Source organism: Ursus maritimus, unplaced genomic scaffold, assembly GCF_017311325.1.
Source record: "Ursus maritimus isolate PB19 unplaced genomic scaffold, ASM1731132v1 scaffold_23, whole genome shotgun sequence".
NCBI classification, from domain to species: domain Eukaryota; kingdom Metazoa; phylum Chordata; class Mammalia; order Carnivora; family Ursidae; genus Ursus; species Ursus maritimus.
Genome location: NW_024424786.1, coordinates 38,366,667 through 38,387,637, shown reverse-complemented (window position 1 = coordinate 38,387,637; position 20,971 = coordinate 38,366,667). Strand labels below are relative to the sequence as shown.

Here is a 20,971-nt window from a genome sequence, read left to right as displayed (position 1 = left end):
GCTTAGGATTCTCTCTCTCCCTCTGTCCCTCCCGTCCTCCCTCCCTGCGCTCTCTCTCTCCCTCTCTAGGAAAAAAAAAAAAAATCAGAAGCTAATAGCAGAGGGCAGAGTCCAGGAGAGACCAGGTGCAAGCTTCCAGTACCCTCTCCCAGTGGAGTCATGGGGACAACATTTAATTTTTCCATGTGTGACCACATACATGAAGGATTGCCAACCACAAAGCTTACCTGAGTCTTGGTGTCCAATGTTCTACTGGAAACTGCTCATGTAAGCCTGGCTGACCCACTTGGCTGGCCTTAGTTACTTAGTCTCCAGCCCCTCCAGAGGCTAACCTGATACCATAGGGCCCAAGGCCCCCAGGTAAGCAAAGACACTCTTGTCAGGCCGGATATTCCAAGGGTTTAGGGGTAATCTCCCAGGAGCCGGGTGAGGACCAAAACTTTCTCTGGAATGTGCCCCGCTTTTGACAACCCAGACCTCCTGAGTTAATCCTTGAAGGCACTGCCATCCTGACCAGTGGCACTAGTATCACCCAGGAACTTGTTAGATCTCTAAGTTCTCAGGGTCACCCCAGAAGGACGGAAGCAGAAACTCTAGGGGTCGAGCTCAGCCATGTGCTTTGACAAGCCGTCCAGGTGTGCTGATGCAGGCTGAAGTTTGAGAAATGCTGGCCAGAGGAGTGAGGTCCTGGGTGGGGCTGAACTTTTACAGAGAGGGCATGGAAGGTCACCCCACATGGCAGTTAGGACTCCAGGAAACCTTCGAAAGGGAAGCTTCCCACACTATGTCAGGTCTAGACCCTGGGAGTGCCCCTTCCTCGCCCCTGCTCCCTCCTAGCCCTGAGCCCCGTTTAGGGTTAAATGCCGGGCCCTGCGAAGGCACTGGAACGGAAGTCTTGGTGGCAGAGAGTCCGAGGAAGCCGAGCAGCCTTGGGAGAGCAGGAGCGCCGGAATCAGATCAGCGGGAGCTCCACCGGAGGCCGGGAGACAGAGGTCAGAGCTGGCGTTCGCATCAGGAAAGGGGCTAGCGGTTCACACTTGTCCCTTGTCGCAGGCGCGGGTCCTACCTGCCCATGGCCCCTCACCACGCAACCCTAGGCAGGTCTCTTATTTTCACTATCCTCAAGGGGAATGAGTTCCTGGCAGAAGAGGGAAGAGACGGGGACAGATGAGAAAGAAAGCCCCTCCGTGGCTCTGCGACCAGTGTTAACCACAGGACAAGGCTGCTCTCAGGTAAAGGCCAGAAACCAGCGGTTGCAGACCCGCACCTTTCCCTACACCCCCAGCAGCGGCTTTACGGAGCCCAGAGTCCCATCCCCCCAGCCCCGCCCGGGGGGAAGAAACGGGGCTCGCAAAAGGGAGTATCCGGGGACAAGCCCGGGTGGGGAGGGCGTGCCGTCCACGAAGGCAGCATCCCAGAAATGGGGCCTGTGCCCTGCAAGCCTCTGAAACAAGATTCCTTCAAAGCCAGCTGCCAGAAGGTGGAGGAAATGGCTTGAGGCTGACAGGAGAGGGTGGCTGGATGTGGCATCAGTCCACCCCAAACACCGCGCCCCCTCCCGCCCTGAGGGAGTCCTTCTTGGCCCCAGAAACAAGGGCTGTCTCGAACGTGAACAGGAAGTGGGGGAAAGAATGAGGTGGCTGTGTGAATGCCACCTCCTCCCCCTACCAAGCTGGAACAGGCCTGGAGAAGGGGCGCCCGGTAGGACTCTGGCGTCCGGGCTGCCCCCTCCCCGCCAGCCCGCCGTTCCCACCGCATCACTTGAGCGCCATCTGCGGGCAGCCAAGGGAATTGCCCTGCCAAGACGGCGCTTAGATAAACCTGCTGGGGCTGCTTCCCAGAGAGCAGGACCCCAGGGCAAAAGATGGAGTAGATGGTCTTGGCCACCTCAGCAACTGCCCCCACATCTCAGCAGGAACCCAAGGCCCCGGAAGGACCCGTTCACTTGGCTACTACGTTAAACCCGCCGAGGCAAGCCCGACCTCCCTCCTGTGTGCCAGCTTCACCAGACAAGTAGGAGATGGATGGAGGGGCGGGACACTTGGCCTCCAGGGACAGCCCCTGAGTTCTCCCAGTGCCCCCAGGGCCTCCCCCAGGCTTTTGGAACCGTCAGTTTCATTTCTTGGAGCCTGGCTCTGATTGTACACAATAGAGGCTGAGCCAACGGGACGTTCAGACAGGTACCCCGCTTACCTTTAAGCACAAAAGCCTTTGGAATGCCAGGTGTCCCACACCAGCCTCGAGCTCCAAAGACTTTGCAGTGATGTCATTATTCTTAGCATCTTTGTAACACACACAAAGTGCGTAAGTCCAGGAATCAGACTATCACATGAACCAGGACTGAAATGACCATCACTCTCCCAAGCGGGTCCCTGTACCTCCTCCACCCCCCCAGTTCTACTCCCCCTCCTGGTGTTCCTGGCCTGGCTAGCACTGCCATCCACGCAGCGCTCCATCCAGAAATCTGTGAGTCATCTTGGACTCCTCCTTTTCACTCCCCATACCATTTGGTCAGGCCACCTCCCGAACAGTTCCTAAATTCATCCAGCGCTCTCCATCTGCCCCGTCATCATCCTAGCGCAAGAGTGCCTGAAATGCTAAAATTATCCCTTAATTCAGGGGTTAACAAACCTTTTCTATAAAGGGCCAGATAACTAAATATTTTAGGCTCTGCGGACCAAGAGGCAAAATTAAGGATATTATGTAGGTCCTTATGTATTATAGTCTCTGTCAAAACTGTTCAGTACTGCCATTGTAGGCAAAAGCAGCCATCAACAATACATAAGTGAATGCACATGGCTGTGTTCCAATAAAACTTTATTTAAATTCCACTGAGCTTTGAATTGCATATAATGTTCATGTGCCACAAAACGTTATTTTTCTTTTGAGTTTTTTTCTGGCCATTTAAAAATGCAAAACCCATTCTTAACTTACAATGGGTATAAAAACAGGCCGACCAGCTGTAGTTTGCCAACCCCCGACTTAATTGATCCCATTCCCATTCATTCTCCGTGCTTCAGCCAAAGGGATTTTGCCAAAACAGAGACCCGATGCTGCCAATCGTTTGCTAACAAGTAGCCAATAGCTTGAGATAAAAGTACAAGCTCCTCAGCCCCCAACAGCCTTCCGTCCAGGCTCTTCTGTGACCCCTCACCCCATTGAGCCTAGACAGCCCCAGAAATTCTCCTGGTCCTTACACAGGCCCCAAGCCCCCTCATTCATGCTTTTCACTCCTTCCAGCTCCTCTGCCTCGAATTTTCTTACCCCATTAAAAATTCTGTTTCCTTTACAGTCTACTCACAAAATTTCTGACCCCAAATAGTGGGTTGTTGTTGTGTTTCCCCCCCACACACACACACACCAGCTAGTTCTCCAACAACAGCCAGGTGATTCTGACACTATCCATCTGGAGTTAACATCAGATCCCACAGGCTAAGGGCTCAGGGCCACAAGACATCCCCCTCTTTCCCACCAATCTCAAGTAGTGGGTCCTGAGGGTACCCGTACTTCTGTCTGATGTGGCTACAAATTGGGAATTCCCACAATGCCCTCCTCAGGTTCAATAATTTGCTCACAGAACTCAGATAAACACATTTACTGGTTAGATGCTAGAGGAGGTGATAAAGGAGAATGGACACATGAACAGCGAGGTCCGGAAGGGTCCCGAGCTCAGGAGCTTCTGTTCCCGCGGACTTGGGGTGCACCACCCTCCCAGCACATGAATGTGCTCCCTGACTGGGAGGCCCTCTGAACCCCATACTGTAGGGATCTTTATGGAGCCGTCATCATGTAGGTATGATGGATGATCCACTCAATCTCTATCCCCTCTCTCCTGCCTGGCGGATGAAATGGGCACGCCAAGTTCCAAGCTTCTAAGCCCCCACTCGGAAGCTATCCAGGAGCCTAGGAAGAGTCATCATGTTCAAAAAAAGGCACTCCTATCGCCCAGGAAATTCCAAGGGACTTAGCTCTGTGTCAGGAGCCAGGATACTAAGAACGAAAGATGCTCCTAACATCCCTATCACTCGGGAAACCACAGGGGAAGTTTGGGAGTATGGCCAAGAGTTTGGGAGCCAGAGCTGGTGAACTGGAACAAATCGCTTCGCTATTTCAAGCCTCAGTTTCCTCCTCTGTAAGGAGATGATTGTGCAGGGCCTGTCATGTATCAAGCACTCGGTAAACACGGGTTTCCTTCTCCCCCGCCATGGTCTTCGCTTTCCCTTTCACCGGCTCCTCTGCCTCTTCAAAGCCAAGTCCGGGGGGTGGGAGCGTGAGACCGTGGCCCCTCAGGAGCAGAAAAGTCCGGGACACATGGTGATACAGTGGACAAGAAATGATTGGTATTATATTTTTGCTGCCTTAGACACTGGGAAGCAGGCAGAAAGCCCATGGGCTTCTCTGACTCCTGTCATCGTTCTCCCTGCTCTGACATGCAGACAGCACTCTCTTTGGGTCCTGAAAAATCCCTCCAGCTGGACGTCATTGTCCCTATCTATAATTTAATAAGAAATAGATATTTGGTCTTTGTCCCCCATTCCCAACACAGAACTTCTAAACGCTTTGGAATTTCTTGAGGGAGAGGTGTGAGAGGAGAACTTTAATGACTCAGAACAAGCCCCTTTCAGGCCACACCTGAGTTTATGGAAATGATGTAACTTTGGGGTGGAGGGACCCTACATTGCTGGGGAGGGGGGGAGTGCTGGTTGCTGGAGGAACCAACCCCTGAATAGAGGGTTGGAACTTTCAGCCCCACCGCTGACCTCAGGGAAGGGAGAAGAGCTGGACATTTCATTACAATCACTAACGGCCGAGGACTTGATCTGTCATGCCTACATGATGGCACCTCCATAAAAACCCTTCAGTGACAGAGAACGGAGAGCTTCCAGGTCCGTGAGCACATCAAGGTGCTGGGAGGGCGGTGCGCCCAGAGGGCATGGACGCTCTGTGGGCACCTTCCATCCCCCAAACCTTGCCCCATATAGCTCTTCCCTGTAGCCGTTCCTGAGTTGTATCCTTTATAATAAACTGTTAATAGTAAGGAAAACACTTTCCTGAGTTCAGTCAGAAGTTCCAGTGACAACATGACACTTGCAACTGGCATCTCAAATGAGGCCAGTCTTGGGGGAATGAGCCCTTAACCTGTGAGATCTGATATGGACTCTGGTAGACAGTGCCAGCGTTGAATTGAATTGAATTGAACTGAATTGTAGGAGAAGTGGTTGGTGTGAGAAAATACACACATTTGGTGTCATAAGTGTTGTGAATGAAGAGTTCAGATCATCTCCCACATGAGGAAACTGAAACTACTAAGGTTTAGACAGGGGAGACCAAAGCGTCCACCCCCAAGTGATCTCTGAGCCCATGCTCTCCTCCCCTTCACCCTGGCTGCCACCCTGGCTGGGCGACTCATTCAACTGAGCAGTGCCAGTGTCGTGATCTCCTGTGCCCCAGGGACCTCGCCTCTATCCCAGCGGCCTCAACCGCTGCCCCATGAGAGCTTACACTCCCGAGCTGCTCCTTCCTCCTCCCCTGCCACTGACCTTCCTTCCCTGAGAAGCCTGAATCATGCAGTCTTTCACTGACACCACAACTATCCACGGCCCCCTGGCCCCTGGTGTAGACGGCAAATACACCACCCCCATCAACCCCACCATCCAGCTTCCCTGATCTACACGCGGGCGGCCCAGCACGGCTGGGGAGAAGTCCCGCGAATTTGTCGACTGGCACCAGCCCACAGGGCTGCTGACCTTAGCCGGTGGGCCTCACGGTACCATCCACATCGCCTTGCCCTGGTCCCCAGTCAGTTCCCTGGCCTTCTCCCCAAAGGGGTGCTCGACTTTGACCTCTCCTCGTGCCCCCTGCCCTCCACACTCACAGCGCGTGCCCTTGCCGCCTGTGTGTTCATTTGAATGAGACCAGACTCTCAAACTCTTTGTGGAAGAAACCTCGCAGTCACGGGGATTATTTTACATTCCTGCACGTGGGAGAAGAGGGAGGTGCCAATGCTCCCCTCCGGCTTAACGAAAAAAAACTCACAGGTATTTATACCTTCGAGAAAACGGAGATGTGAATTTAAATACTATTGCCAGGGCAACCCATTATTAAGGAAGACAAGCGATCAGAATCACAAGCTTTGTAAAAGTTAAAGGTTACTTTCGCGGGACAAAGCAACTACCTCTTAAATGTGATTGTCTGACAAGATTCTCTTGCTGGAAATAACGTTTGCAAGGATGGTTTCAGGCTGCAGGAAAGAAGCTGCTTTCATTCCGTGGCTTCAGAGAAAGAGGGAGCATTTTCTCCTTATGCTGAGGTGGGGTGTTTTCATCACCACCAGTTAGAGGGACCTGGAATTTTTTTTTTTTTTAAGATTTTTATTTATTTGTGTGAGAGAGAGCACAAGCAGGGCGAGGGGGAGAGGCTGGGGGAGAAGCAGGCTCCCCGCAGAGCAGGGAGTCTGATGTGGGGCTTGATTCCAGGACCCTGGGATCACGACCTGAGCTGAAGGGAGCCACTTAACCGACGGAGCCCCCCAGGTGCCCAGGACCTGGGACATTTAAGGCCAGGTGCTGACATTCCATTTGTTAGCACTAAGAGGAACAAAGGCGGGTCCAAAGCAGATGGTCTACACTGCCTGGCAGCCCATCTACATTTCCCCCACTGCCTGGTCTCCAGGGCGCCCCCTCCCACCCACCTCACTGCCCGTCACTCCCAGTGTCTGTCGCTGGCTCCTCGTCTCTAACCTGGGAAGGGCCTGCTTCTCTTCTCTGCCCCTCTCTACACTCACCCTGCTGGTCGCCTCCTGCCCTGCTGGTCCCCTCCTGTCATTTTATGACTCTCCGTGCCAGCTGCACCCCTGACTCCCAGATTCGAATCTCCAGCCCAGGTCACTGCGCCAACGCTGGACCCTGCTAACTTCCTGACATTCCACCTAGGTGTCTGTCGGATCTCAGAGGCAGCACGGCCCAAATGGAGCTGCTCATTTTCCCTTTCAAGCCTGTTCCTCTGGCAGCCTTCCCCAGCTCGGTAAAGGCATAGCCAGTCTTCCAGTGGCTCCAGCCAAAGCCTTATAATCATCCTGACTCTTCTATATCCAGGGCCCCCCCTAGGCTACTCCGCACCCTGGTATGAACTGGGAAGGGTGCCCCTCAGTGCAGGCATGGGACCTGGGGGTCTGAATTTCAGTGTCCCCCACACCCCATCCGCACAGCCGGCGGCTCTGGGTCCAACCGCACACGCATCGGCAGCGTGTCCCCTAGTGGCAGCCTTCCAGGCTGTTCCAGTTAAAAGACAGTTGTCCTTCCTGCTGCTTGGCCCTTGCTTCCTGCCCATTTTCCAAGTCTGGTCCTGCCTCGTCCTGGCAGTTCCTGAGGGCCTTTCAATAAATTCTTTTGCCGCTGAAAAAACAGGAACACCCACTGATACTATCTAGAAACTTGTGCAAAGCCCTCCTACCCTTAGGATTAGAAAACTTCATTTCTCCATCGTCCCCTGGAAGTGCTCTGGAGGAGGCTGCCAGAAGACCAATGACATCACCAAACTGAAGACCACCTGGAACAGCTCTGCTCTAGCTGACACCAGCCTGGTCTCCTCGTCCTGCCTTCCCATCCCCTCCCCCAAGGGCTCTGTTCTCTTCTGGGGGTCCCTCTTCCATGTCTGTCCTGTAACTGGTGCCAGTCCTCAGGGCTCCAACCTCTCCCTTCCGCCCCTTCCACCCCACATGCTCCGCAGGACATCCTTCACACTCACCGTATGCAACCCCACCTCTCCCCCTCTGCTGAGCAGCAGACCCTCCCCTGCTGGAAGCCTCCACCTGCAAGTCCAAGGGCACCTACGCCCAGCACATCTACACAGAGCTGATCCCCTTCCAGCCCACAGCTGCTTCTCCTCCTGCCTTCCCCACCCAGCTTGAGGGCCCCAGCCTGCTCCCCAACCACCTGAGCTAGAAACTCGGGAGTCACCACACAGCTCCCTTCCCCCTTCACAGCAAGTCCATCCCTCCTAGGCACGCATGAAATCCTGGAGCTTCTTCTCTGAAAACATCTCTCCAAACCATCCCCTCCTCTCCAACCCCACAGCCTCCGCCCCCCTCACTTCCGAATCTTCCCTAGCTGTTCCAGCAGCCTCCTATAGGGCTCCCAGCCACCCTCCGCTTCTTCGCCAACAGCAGAGCCAGAGTGAGCTTCCTGGAACTCAAACCTGACCATGTCACCCCCTACCCCATGCTTCCCTACCAGTGAGAGCAGTGTTCCTTTCTCGTTCTTACCGTAGCTTCTTACAAAGATTCTGGTGTCCTCTCCCAGACCTGCTGAAATAGGAGAAAAACCGGGACTTCTTTGCCCTAATCTGTGTCCTCAGATATAATTCGGCCAAATTCGCAAAGCGTTGATCTATGATTCCCAAACTGCTGTAGGAATCATTTCAGAAAGCTGGTTAAAAATCAACTCCCAGGCTCACCCCCCGGAGATTCCAATTCAGTAGATGTTGAATAGAGATTTTTCCAGAGGATTCTGCATTCTGGCTACCTGCCTGGACGCCTGGACTGTGATAACGGGGGGGTGGGGGGGGGATTCCTCCGTCACAAGGTAATCGGGGGCTGAGACAGCCTCTATGTCTACACCTGCCTCTCCGCTTCCTTCCTCCTTTGCCGCGGGCAGTAACGTGAGGCCCTCCGTGGCACAGCTCTCACAGACTCAGAGGCCCTTTTGTTCATCTTCTCATCTGTTCCCCACAGCACAGAGGTCCGGCAGGACCAGGACTTCCCCCGGTATCTTTGGGAGTTTCCATGTCTTCATGTAATTTTTGGTTTCTTCATTTTCTATTTTAAAAATAAATATGGGGGGGGCACCTGGGTGGTTCAGTCGGTTAAGGGTCTGCCTTCAGCTCAGGTCAGGATCCCAGGGTCCTGGGATCGAGCCCCATATTGGGCTCCCTGCTCAGCAGGCAGCTTGCTTCTCCCTCTCTCTCTCCCTCTCCCCCTGCTTGTGCTTTTGCTCGCTCTCTCTCCCAAATAAATAAAATCTCTAAAAATAAAAAATAAAAATTTAATATGGAGGGACAGTGTTATGTTTAATGGGCACAGTCTCAGTTCGGCACGATGGCTGGAGGTGAACAGTGCCCCGGTCGGACCACAATGGGAATATTCTTAATGCCACTGAACTGCACACCTAAAAACAGTTAACATGGTAAATTTTATGATATTGGTAAAAACTAAACCTGTTCCTCCGGCCGTCCTCCCCACCTCAGCAAACGCACGTCCTGTCTTCCAATGGCTCCAGCCCAAACCTTACAATCAGCCTGACTCATCTATATCCAGGGCCCCCCTAGGCTACTCAGCCACTTGATGTGAAATGGGAAAGGGCTTTTTAAAAAGTGAGTCTGCAGTAAATTGCAAAGCACAAAATGAGGATGAGTCTCGATCTGTAGTGACACCATGACACCAACCAACCAGGTCGGAGGGGAGGCCGGAGGCAGAGCGAGAGAGAAACGGGGAGGGCTGGAGCCGGCGCCCCGGGAGAGAACCCGAGGGTGCGGAGCAGCAGGAAAAGGAGAGGCGTGGATCTGACAAGGGCCAGAACCCAGAGGCACTAGTAGGAGGGAGAAGGGCCATGGAAGGCAGAGAGTGGAGGCCCACCCGGCTGGCTACCAAGTGTGTCTTCACGGGACCTGCGCCTTGGCGTCAGAGCACATGCCCTCGCAGCCCCTGGAACAGGTGCAGGGCAAGGGAAACCAAAGTGAGCAAACGGGGACTGGGCCTTCATGTGGGGCAGCTAGTCCCTTGACCTGTCCCCTGTTACCAGGACCCCCTTAGAGGCCCAGGCCCCTAGTTCCATCCTGCAGGAATCAAGTGTTCTTTTTCCTAAGAAACCTGGGAGGGCCCGAATTAACCCCAAGGGCTGTGAGGCCAACCTGAGGATCAAGATTGCAATAGAAAGATCCAACAGAAAATCCATGGGTCTATCTGCAAAGCCAGCACACGTCCTCCTCCACTGCTGTTATCCCGGTAAGTCTACTGAGCTGTAGCCCTAACAAGCCCCCTAACTGGCCTCCCTGCGGGCGGGACAGCCAGTGAGTCAGCGAAAATCAGAGTCGGACCACCCTCGATGCTCAAAACCCTCCAACTCCCATCCCACTCCCTCAGACCCTGCATGGGGTGAAGTCTACTTTAACCAGCATCTGGCCTTTGCCCTCAGCTCCTGGGAGGTGACCTCTAAGCCCCCGGAATGTCCTGACAGCAGTGTTTGTCTGGGGCCTTCAGACACCCATCACTGTAACAATGTGATTTACAAGGAGTGCTTTGGGACACACGACCTCTGGGGGAAGTGGAGACTCGAGGTCAGCCATGTGGGCCCCAAGGAGAACCCTGGACACCAAGGCTCAGGTGAGCTTCCCTGCTTGGCCACACTGCGCATTATAAACCAGGAGTAGGTCTCAGGTCCAGGGCTCCACTGGGAGACGACAATCCACTGGGAGCTTCACGCCTGGAGCTCCCCACATTCCACCCTATGCAACCTGTCCTCTGGTGAATGTGTATCCGTCTGCTATTAAAACACCATCATCTCGGGACTTTCCTGAGTTCTGTGTTAAGTCTTTCTGCCAACTTACCCACTGACAATGGTTTGAGCCTGGAACTTGCAGCTGGAATCTGAAAATGAGGGCAGTCTTGTGGGGACCATGCCCTCAAACAGTGCCACTGGCCAAATTCTTTGCACCCTATGTAACCACCTGACTTGGACCTTCCTGATCTGCCCGACCCCTGCCAACCAGACCTCATTCCCCCCCCACCCTTGAGTAAGGCCCGCCCCCGCCCAAGGGCACCAGAGAGCCCCCTTCCCCACGTATCTGGCAAGGTAACCCCCTCCTTCAGGCCTTTCGTTCAGACGTCACCTCCTGGGAGAGGACGCCTCTAGCCCCTCCTCAAACTCCCTCCACCCCAAACCCCTCCCTCTCTTCCCACTTTACTCTTTTCCCTTGGCATACTATCACTATATCCATGGCACTCAAACTGTATTCACCCTCTTTCTTCTCCATCTCCTCACTACACTGTAAGCCCCAAGGAGAGAGGGATTTTGTCCTTTGTTCCCTCCTGTAACCCCAGGACTGAACAATTCCTGGCACGTGCTGAGTACACAGGAGATTCCTGGTGAATGAATGCCCTCTAGTACCCTTTAGAAGCACCTCTTGGGGGGCACCTGGGTGGCTCAGTCGTTGGGCGTCTGCCTTCGGCTCAGGGCGTGATCCTGGAGTTCTGGGATCGAGCCCCACGTCAGGCTCTTCCACTGGGAGCCTGCTTCTTCCTCTCCCACTCCTCCTGCTTGTGTTCCCTCTCTTACTGGCTGTCTCTCTCTCTGTCAAATGAATAAATAAAATCTTTAAAAAAAGAAGCACCTCTTGGGGCACCTGGGTGGCACAGCGGTTGGGCGTCTGCCTTCAGCTCAGGGCATGATCCCGGCATTCTGGGATCGAGCCCCACATCAGGCTCTTCCACTATGAGCCTGCTTCTTCCTCTCCCACTCCCCCTGCTTGTGTTCCCTCTCTCGCTGGCTGTCTCTATCTCTGTCGAATAAATAAATAAAATCTTTAAAAAAAAAAAAAAAGAAGCAGCAGCACCTCTTGGGAAACAGGCCACCCGACTCCAACTCTCTCTCCCTGAAATGCCAAGTCTGCAAAAACAGGAAACCTGACCACACTTGGCTGGAGACCATTGCTGAGGAGGATAAGGAAAGAACTGGTTAAGACCCAAAACCTCCAGGACGGGCCCCTGGCCCAGATGCTAGTCCTAGCCCTGACACCACATTGTTGTGAGCTTGAAAGGCCCCTCCACCTCGGGCTAGAGCGGGTGCACGGAACTCTCTAGCCCTGCTCACTGCGACGCAGGTCTCAGGAGAGGGGGGAGGGGTGCCCCTGCCCTGACAGAGAGATGGAGGGAAGACAAGACCTCACCAGGTGGGAGTGACTTTTATTTGAAGCCAGAACACACCTTATCTGGGATTTCATCTGTAATCTGTGACAGTAAAAAAAAAAAAAAGGAAAAGAAACCAGGACCTAAAGGGCCTGGGGAGGAGAGGGACGGTGGGTCCTGTCAGGCCACATAGGGGTAGCGGAGCAACAGCCCCTCGTAGGGCTCCAGGTTGAGGTGCTCCAGCTCCAGAGAGGCACCCTCCTCACGGTCTAGCCTGGTGCTGAGTAGCACGTCGACGCTGGCTGGCAGGCTGGCGGTGGGCGGCAGACCAGAGGCCCCCAACCTGGCAGGCTGGCCCACCTCCCCGAAGTTGAGCACTACCAGGAAACGCTCGTTCTGGTCCCACTGGCGGATATAGGCAAAGAGGTCCGGCCCCGACGAGAGCACGTGGAAGTCTCCGTGCAGTAGAGAGCGCTCCTTTCCTCGCTGATCACTCAGCCTCCGGAATAGGGAGAGGAGGGAACCAGTGTCTTCATTCTGGCTCTGCAAAGGAGGGAGACAGCAGGAAAAGATAAAGGGCGCGAACTCCTACAAGCCACCTGCCCACCCGCTGAGCGGGCCTGGCCCACCCAAAACCCTTACCTTCACGGTCATGTTGCTACTTCCAGGTCCTGAGGTGTTGGGAAAGCTGGATTCATCCCAGAGCATAAACGGAGCCTTCGCAGGCTGAAAAGCAGAGAAAACAGGACTCGGAAAAGGCCTGGGCCTGCTCTCGCTTCTCCTCCCGTTCCCAGCCCTATCCATGCAGAGCCTCCCCCGACTGTGGCCTAACTGCTACCGGACAGGCAAGGCAGGCTCCTGCCCCGGGGCCCTGCCCACACTGTGCCCTCCGCCCAGGGGGCTCTTCTCCCAGCCAGCCACAAGCCAGCTCCCTCACAGCCCTCCAGCCTCTGCTCAGCTGTCTCACCAGATCTTCTGTGGCCCCTGGATGGAGAACGTCTCCCGTCCCTGTCCTCTAGGCCGCTGGCCCTGCTCTCTTTTGCACAGCACTGAGCAGCACTGGGCACCTTTATTCTATTTTATTATCTAACTTGGCCACCTGCAGCTCTCTTGTGTACTGCTGTATCCTCTGTGCGTGGCATAGAGCAATTACTCCGTGAACGACCAGTTCTAGCAATATCAGCTGGGGTGTCAACCTCCAGCCCTCTGGCTAAACTAAGTGAGAGCCTTCGTGGTCTTACCCGATCACAGAGGGGCTACTGCACATTTCTCGTACTCATCTGGGTCCTCCACTAAACTATGAGTTGCTGGAGGACATAAAAGAGTCCCCCGATCGTACGAATGAATGAATGGACAGGTGAGTGACGGCTCCCATACTGAATACCTGCCAGGGGTCAGCCATCACCTTTTAAAATAGGCTCTCATTGAATCCCTACAAGAAATGCAATATCCCAGAAGAGATGGTCAAGGCCATGGCGGGAAATGACTTGCCGAGGCCACACAGTGACCGATGAGGGGACTGACCAGGAATCAAACGCACTTCCACCCAAGGCTCATGTCTGCCTGTTGCCATGCACACAACCGTCGTGCTAGATGAACACAACCGCCTCCCAGCGCGGGGAGGAGGCAGCAAGCCATACCTGGCCAGGAAGGGCGGCTGCCTCCAGGCCAATCTCGTCTCCATAGCTGAAAACTGGGGTGCCGGGCAGGGTGAAGAGCAGCAGCTGGTAGAGGCGGAGGAGATGAGCCGGCACGAGGGAAGTCAGGAACCCCGCCTGAGACAGCTGCAGGAATGGATGCACGGAGGTGAACCCCAAAGCCCGCCTTTGCCTCCATCTGCCAGCACCCCTTCCTCCGCCAGGCCTCTTCCGGCACCCTCGCCCCCCACGACAGCACTCACACTCCAGCTGCACCAGCGATTGTCAGTGGCGTTCAAAAACTGGGTGACAAGGAATTCGATGCGCTTCCCACTGAAACCAGGGCTTGACAGGTATGAGCTCGTCAACAACAGGTCCTTTGTGGATCCAAGCAGGCTCAGAATCTGCTGAAGGTCAGAGGACTCGGTCCCTGCAATCAAGAGCCTGCACAGAGCAGGGTGGGGAACAAGGTTGGTAAAGAACAACAAAAAAATGAAGATGAAGAATTTGGACTAGGAATTCCCCCATTCCTGGGGCCTAGCGCTCAACTGAGGGGATCCCACAAGGAAGCAGATCTGGCAGGGGAGGCCTAGCACCTACCTATCTTCACTAAAGCTCTTGGTCACGTTCTGCCACTCAGCCAAGAACAAAGACGCATCCTAGAAGAGAAAAAAGCAAAGTCGAGGAGCAGGAACACTACCAAGCCCTGGAGAGTCCCTCTGCTCTCATCCAGGCTCTCTGCCTTCCCCATGGAAAGGGACTTACTGTCAGATGCTCCACATTCCGAACCTGGAACCCATCCACACCAGCCTGCAGCCAAAAACTCAGAGCACCCTACAGGGAAGGGGGCAAAAGAACAGGGGAAAGGTATCAATACTCTGACGCAAAATCCAGCCCATGCCAAACCTTGCCCATGACGCACTTCTCCATGACCCTGGGAGAGTCACTTGTCTTGACCGGCCTCACTTAACCACCTCTATCAGAGAGGGTTAGCCTTTGGTTCCCTCCCCTTCTGAACTATCACTGATTCTTAACTACAGCATTTCACTTCTGTTCCTCCCCAGGGCAAATCACACAGCTTCACCTTTGGACACCGATAGGAAAGGCCCAAGAGAAAAAGTATGTTCGTAAACGTAATTTCTTTTAACCCTTAGCATGTGTGGAATGCTTGTACACTCATGTCAGAAATGAGGAAACACTCTCAAAGAAGCAAGAAGTATGCCCAAGACCACAGTCAGAGAGCAGCAGACAGGGGACCAAAATGCTAGCCAAGATCCCAGGACCAGTATCCTTTACTCCTCTTCCAGTGTCCTGAGGCCTGGGAAGGGTAGGAGGAAGAGGGCAAGTCAGAGCAAGGCCAATGATGAAAGAGTGAAATTCAAAGCACAGCCCCACGGCAGTGTAGACGAAGATTTGAAAAGAGGAGTCAGCTCTGCAGCACAGGCCCAGGCCTGAATTCCAAGAACTGGGTGAACACAGAACACGGGGCCCCACCCCCACAGCCCCACGTCCTGTGCTCTCTACTCCGGTTTCCATTTTCATCTGAAGCTACTAGTCCTCATGCCACACCATCTGAAAACATGCCTTCATCAATACCTATTAAGAGATTTTTTTTTTTTTTAAGTAAGCACTACTGCCAATGTGGGGCTCAAACTCACCACCCTGAGATCAAGAGTCACATGCTCTATGGACTGAGCCAGCCAGGCGCTCCCCTCCCCCAATCAGTAACTCTTAAAGGGTCTTCTGGCAATTAGTAAGGGCGAACTGGATGACCCCAAGGGGCCTATGGAAATGCTGGGAGTAAAGAATTCTACCTCAGAATCACAGGGGCCAGCAAAGGGTCAGGGTGTTCTCCATTTTTATTCTACCCCCTGCTGCTCAGTGCCCAGAACCCAGGCATCAGGAGCTCGGAGGACAGGAGGACAAAGTCCCATTCCCAGCCTGCGGGATATAGTCTTTGCACCTACACCTTCATTCAGGTAAGGCAGATTACAGAAATGAGACTACTTGAGACCTCAAATCCTAAGCACGGCAAAGCCCTTTGAACCTTAGCTTCTTCATTTACAGATGAAAGATGACAGGGACCTTGTGTGGTCATGGAGAAATTCGGAACACATACAAAATACCTGGCATGGTCCCAGACACATAAGACCACAACACTTACAATTTCAGACTGGGCTCCACTCCAAAACACATCAAACAAGAGCTGGGAAACCAGACGGAACAGGAGTCCCACAGAGAAACGGTTTCCTCTCCCAAAAGGAAGAAAAATCAAACCCAGATTGACATCTGAGAAATTCCTTTCCTGGCACTGTTACCATCAGAGTCAAGGAAACAAGAAAAATCACTGGCCAGAAAAGGAACGAGCAAAAAGGGGGAGGGGGTGCACTGTTGGCCTCCCCTCCTGCCCATGGTAGCAGTGCGCCAGTTTGGCTCCAAGGAGCAAGGGGCCCCTCAGCTGGAGCCAGGCTAGGTTTACAGGGCTTGCCAGGAGGATCGACACAGCCCCACATCCAGCTCCCACCTGCCGTCAGCACCAACACACTCACCTGCATCTTGGCGGCTACAGTGTTAATCTCCGTGGGGAGGAACCACGAATTCTCGCCCCTGTAGTTGGGAGTGAGGTCCAGAATGACCCGGATGCCTGGAACAATGGAGGAAGAGGTAGTCGTGAGAAAGACTTTGGGGTCAGGGAAAAGGAAGAAATCAACAAATACAAGCCGGTAGACTATTCCCTATGTATTATGTGGCACAAACGCTTAGATTTGAACTCGGTTTAAGATGTTCTAAGGCAGAAGGTACATAGTACAGTAGAGAAGGCTGAGCTATGGGGTCCTGGGCTCCCCACACCCAAAGTGAACCCTGTGATTTTATTTGGATATTTTTCTCAAAAGGATCCGCTCCTTTACAAGTTTAAAAACCACTGAATTAGGGCGCCTGGGTGGCTCAGTCAGTAAAGCATGCTGAGTCTTGGTCTCAGAGTCATGAGTTCAAGTCCCACATTGGGCAGTGGAACCTACTTTAAAAAAAATAAATAAACCACTGAATCAGGAAAAGCCTACATTTTACAAATAAGGGCACTGAAGCCCAGATGTTAAATGGCTGAACACACAGCAAGCAGAAAGTCTCTAAACGACTTGACAAATTCCTTTTAGGCTGAAGCCTAAGAAATCTTCCCTGTACCTGCCTTAGGAAAACTCAGAGCCAGTCAGGAGTAAACCGAACAAAAATCCTATCCTGTCTTTCCTAAGTGGCCAGAAGGCCAAGTCCTTCTCAGCGGCTTCCAAGACAACTCCAGGACACCCACTCTTTTTCTTGGCGGACTGCAAGAGATTGTCAAAGTCTTCCTTGGAGCCAAAAGTGGGGTCGATCTGTTCCAAGTTGGTCCCCGCGAGGTCATCCTTCTGGTTCTTGTGAATTGGGCCCAGCACAAAGCCCTTCACCTTCAGGGTGCTCAAGTAATCGAGATGCTGCTTTAGGCCTGAAACGGGGAAGCAGGGTTAAAGTGAAGTCCCTCTGAGAGGCCCCTGATCTGCCCTAGTCTCCCCTCTCCCCGGAACTAAGTGTGGGGCCGGGGGGTGAGCTTGGATCATGAGACTCAGAGTTGCTGATGTAAGATGCCCGGCACATTACTTCAGAAACGTCAGCCACCGGATCAGGACCGGCTTCCGGCGCCGGAAGACGCTGAGTCAGCTACCCTCGCACAAGAGGGAGTGGGAGCGGTTTTCTCCAAAGAAAGGAAGGAGAAGCTACGTCCCAGGGTGCGGGGACGATCCGGGGCGGGGTGGGGTGAGGACCGGAGCCCGCGGCCCGTTAAACCGGGGGCGCGCACAGAGCTCACCCGCTAGGTCGCCCCCCTCGGGGCCCTGGAAGGCCTGAAGGTCGCCGATGCGGTAGAGGGCGCCCTTGTGCCACCAACTCTGCGCCGGCAGCTCGCGGCAGCGCGGGGCCCGCACGATGATGACCACGGCGCCCGCTAGCATGCCGAGCCAGCCGAGCCAGAAGAGCACCAGCAGCGCCCAGCGGGTGCGCACCCAGCCGGGACTGCCCGCCACCTTCAGCAGCTCCTCCTTGGACAGGCCGGTGAACTTGGCCGCGGCCGCTGCCTCCGCCTCGTCGTCGGCCACCTTGATCTTCACCAGCCCGTTCTTCTCGGCGCCGCCCACCACGACCGCGGCCATGGCCGCCCCGGACGGCGCGTTCATCGGCTGCTTCTCGGGCTCCAGCTCGTTCAGCTCCACCTCCTTCAGGTCCACCTCGGTGTCCTGGCTCATGGTGCCTGCGGAACCGGCGACACGATGCAGCCGGCGGTCAAGTGGTGGCTGGACTCCTGCCCTACCTCCCGGCCTCACCACGGCCTCAGCACCTTCTCCCGAGGTCAGGAAAGCCCGCGCAGCTTCGGCGACTGCGTCTGCGTCTGTGGGGAGGGGGACGGGCGCAGCCTCCGGGTAGAGGCAGGGGAGCCCCGCCCCTGCCCGCCCCTTAAAGAGGAACGGCCCGGATTGCTAATTCTGAGACCGCTCGGGAGGGCGGCGTGCTCTAGCTCCTCCTCTCCAACCTGTTTGCCCCTAACGTTCCTTCCAGTGGGACGCTAAGAGAGCTGAGCCCCGAGCCACCTTTGGGTGGGGGGAGTCTGACTTGTCCCGCCCCCTGAAGGGGACGGGGAGGGGCAGTCCAGCACCGCGGGGGTCCCGGGGGCCCCCTCTTCGCCCACTCCTAAGGCGGGTGACTACCCCGACGCCATCCTCCGTCTGCCCCTGGTCCTGGGCTCAGGGCATCGCGTGGTCCTTCCAACTTCGCACGGCCACTGGCGCTCTCAGAGCCAGCCAAACTCAGTTCCCCCTCTTTCCCCGACCTAGCCTTGCCCCCCAGGCCTCTGGGACTTGGCGCTAGACCTCCCCTTCCCCGCAGGGCTTACTCGTCCTTCAAGACTCATCCTGAGTCCAGTTCAAATAACTCATCATGCAGCATCGAGCACCCACTACAATACTTTGCTTTATTAACTTGACTGAACGAACTCTAACCCGCTCTTCTCCGTGAGGTTTTAAGGTGAATCTGTTTGAACAGGAGAGTTGAAGGTGTCACTCCCCATCTTACCCCACCCCACCCCCAGTTTCTGGCTCCAGGATGTCGGGCAGCGAGGCTTCCGACATCCAGAAGAGCCTTAAGCGCCTGCCGGGCAACCTCAGGCCTGTAGCAAACATTCCAAGGTTGGGCTCAGTTAGAGGCATCCACCATTTTCCTACAACAGACCAGACTTTTCCCCACTTTGGAGGGCCTCCCACAGATCAGCCCAATCTCCCCAGGGTGCCAGGGTTCCTTTACCCACCCACCCCGGCCCCCCATCACTTCACTATGCTAAGCCATGGAGGCCGCTGCAGAGGCTTTAAAGACCACCTAACTTCCCTCCACAGAGATCCTGGGATGGAGGGTAAGTGGGGCAGAGACAAGGTTCATAGCAAGAAAAAACCATCGTCATCATCATAAAGGTTCATAGCAGGGACTGCCGGACATCAACAGCATGGGGTGCAGACACTCAGGAACTTCTTGTTCCTGACTGGTGCCAGCCCGGTTATTTTCAGAGAGGAGCTGAAGGAAACAAGTTCTTTCTCCCTCTCCCACCTGGGCTGGAAGCCAAGTATTTGGAAGAAAGCAGAGGCCAAGATCTGAAGAAATAGCAGACAGAAAGGGGGGCCAGAGGAGAGCCAAGGGTGTGAAAAGGCTTGTCTTCTGCCATGTCCTTTCTGCATGCCACAGCCCGCCCCACCGCCACCCGAGGAAAGCCAGAACCAACTCTAGAGGGAGGCAGGCCAGGGGGTAAAGGGTGGAGGTCAGACCAGTGAGCAAAGATGATATAGTAAGTCCAGGTTGCCCTGGGCATGGCAGATAAGTGCCAACCAGAGGCTCTGAACACACTTTATTCCCAGGTGTAAGCTCAAGGTTGAGAGCGGGGGTCAGAAGCTCTCCAAGATGGTCCAACCTAACACCTCTGGGAACATACTATCTCACTCACAGCCCCCCATGGTTCTAGACAGATGAAGCCACTTCCTTCGGCGTGCAGTAAAGAAGCTAGCAACTGACCTCCCCAAGTTTATCACCTCGGTGCACACACCTTCCACGGGGACTACCCGCCCAGCGACATCAACCTTTGGACACCTGCCAGTCTCAGCACACCCAGCAGGGCTCTGCATCTTTGTACCTGCCATTCTGTGTGCTTCCCTTCCTGTTCTGCCACTCGACCTCAGAAGCTCCTGTTCATTCAAGACCTAGCTCAGAGGATGGTTTTTCTCAACTTCTCCAAAACAATTCTTTGCCATACACCTCTGCTACAACACACACCCTGTTTGTTTATTACATTTCCTTTTCTGAGTGTCTGCACTTCCAGACAAGTGGCAGGGGCCTTGTGCTATTTGTCGAGGGGCCTGCCTACTTACAGAAGTAGCATAAGTAGGCACTTCATGGGTGTTTGGAAAATGAGTGGATGAACTACACCAGTCAAACCCAAATATTTCCCTTCTTAGAAACAACAAAAGTAGCGTACGAAGATAAACAGAGAAAAGTGAAAGGAAACATGAACAGCGCTGTATGATATCATAAATAAACAAAACGGGGTGCCTGGCTGGCTCAGTCCATGGAGCAAGTGACTGTTGATCTCGGGGTTGTGATTTCGAGCCCCAGGTTGGGTGTAGTGATTATTTAAAAATAAAATCTTTTAAAAAAAGAAAAGGAAAACAAACCATGGCTTCTAACTGTTCAACCAAAATGAAAGTAATAAATCTAAGGGAAGGAGGGGAGAGGTGGCTAAGTCAGTTAAGCGTCTGCCTTCAGCTCAGGTCATGATCACAGGGTCCTGGGATAGAGCCTCAGGTCTCCCGGCTCCCTGCTGGGTGGGGAGTCTGAGTCTCTCTCTCCTTCTGCCCCTCCCCTCTGCTCATTTTCTCTCTCTCTCTCAAATAAATAAATAAAATATTTTAAAAAAAGAAGGAGACAGGGAAAGACTGTAGAGAAAGAGGGCAGAAGGTGGCTAGGGATCCTCAGATCCTTCAGTGTCTTTTAATACATATAAAACGCAAAATTTACTGCAGGAATGCAGAGTATATCATTTGTCAAGAATAATTTTTTTAAAGATTTTTATTTATTTATTTCACAGAGAGAGAGAGAGTACAAGTAGGGGAAGCTGCAGAGGGAGAGGGAAAAGCAGGCTGAGGAGGGCAGCCTGATGCGGGGCTCAGTCTCAGGACCCTGGGATCATGACCTGAGCCAAAGGCAGATGCTTAACAGACTGAGTCACCCAGGCGCCCCTTTCAAGAAGAATTAAGCCTTCAAGAGAAGGCTGGGACAAAGCAAAGATAAAAGGCAGTTGGAAGGTCCAGAGACCACAGGAGGCCACATGTCTTCAGTCTTCAGTACTTTACACGCTGGGGGGGGGGGGGGG

General features: G+C 54.0%; 1 protein-coding gene across 1 annotated transcript; it reads right to left on the bottom strand.

The window, feature by feature from the left end:
• Positions 1-11,939: 11,939 nt before the first annotated feature.
• Positions 11,940-17,980, bottom strand: SLC3A2 (solute carrier family 3 member 2). Its single transcript, XM_008707529.2, has 9 exons — positions 17,378-17,980; positions 16,844-17,017; positions 16,086-16,180; positions 14,302-14,370; positions 14,137-14,195; positions 13,800-13,980; positions 13,540-13,683; positions 12,542-12,625; positions 11,940-12,442 (listed from the first exon to the last, which is right to left on the bottom strand). Exons 1-9 carry the CDS (start codon positions 17,808-17,810, stop codon positions 12,080-12,082), a joined length of 1,602 nt encoding a protein of 533 aa, XP_008705751.2. The 5' UTR covers positions 17,811-17,980; the 3' UTR covers positions 11,940-12,079.
• Between the last annotated feature and the right edge of the window lie 2,991 nt (positions 17,981-20,971).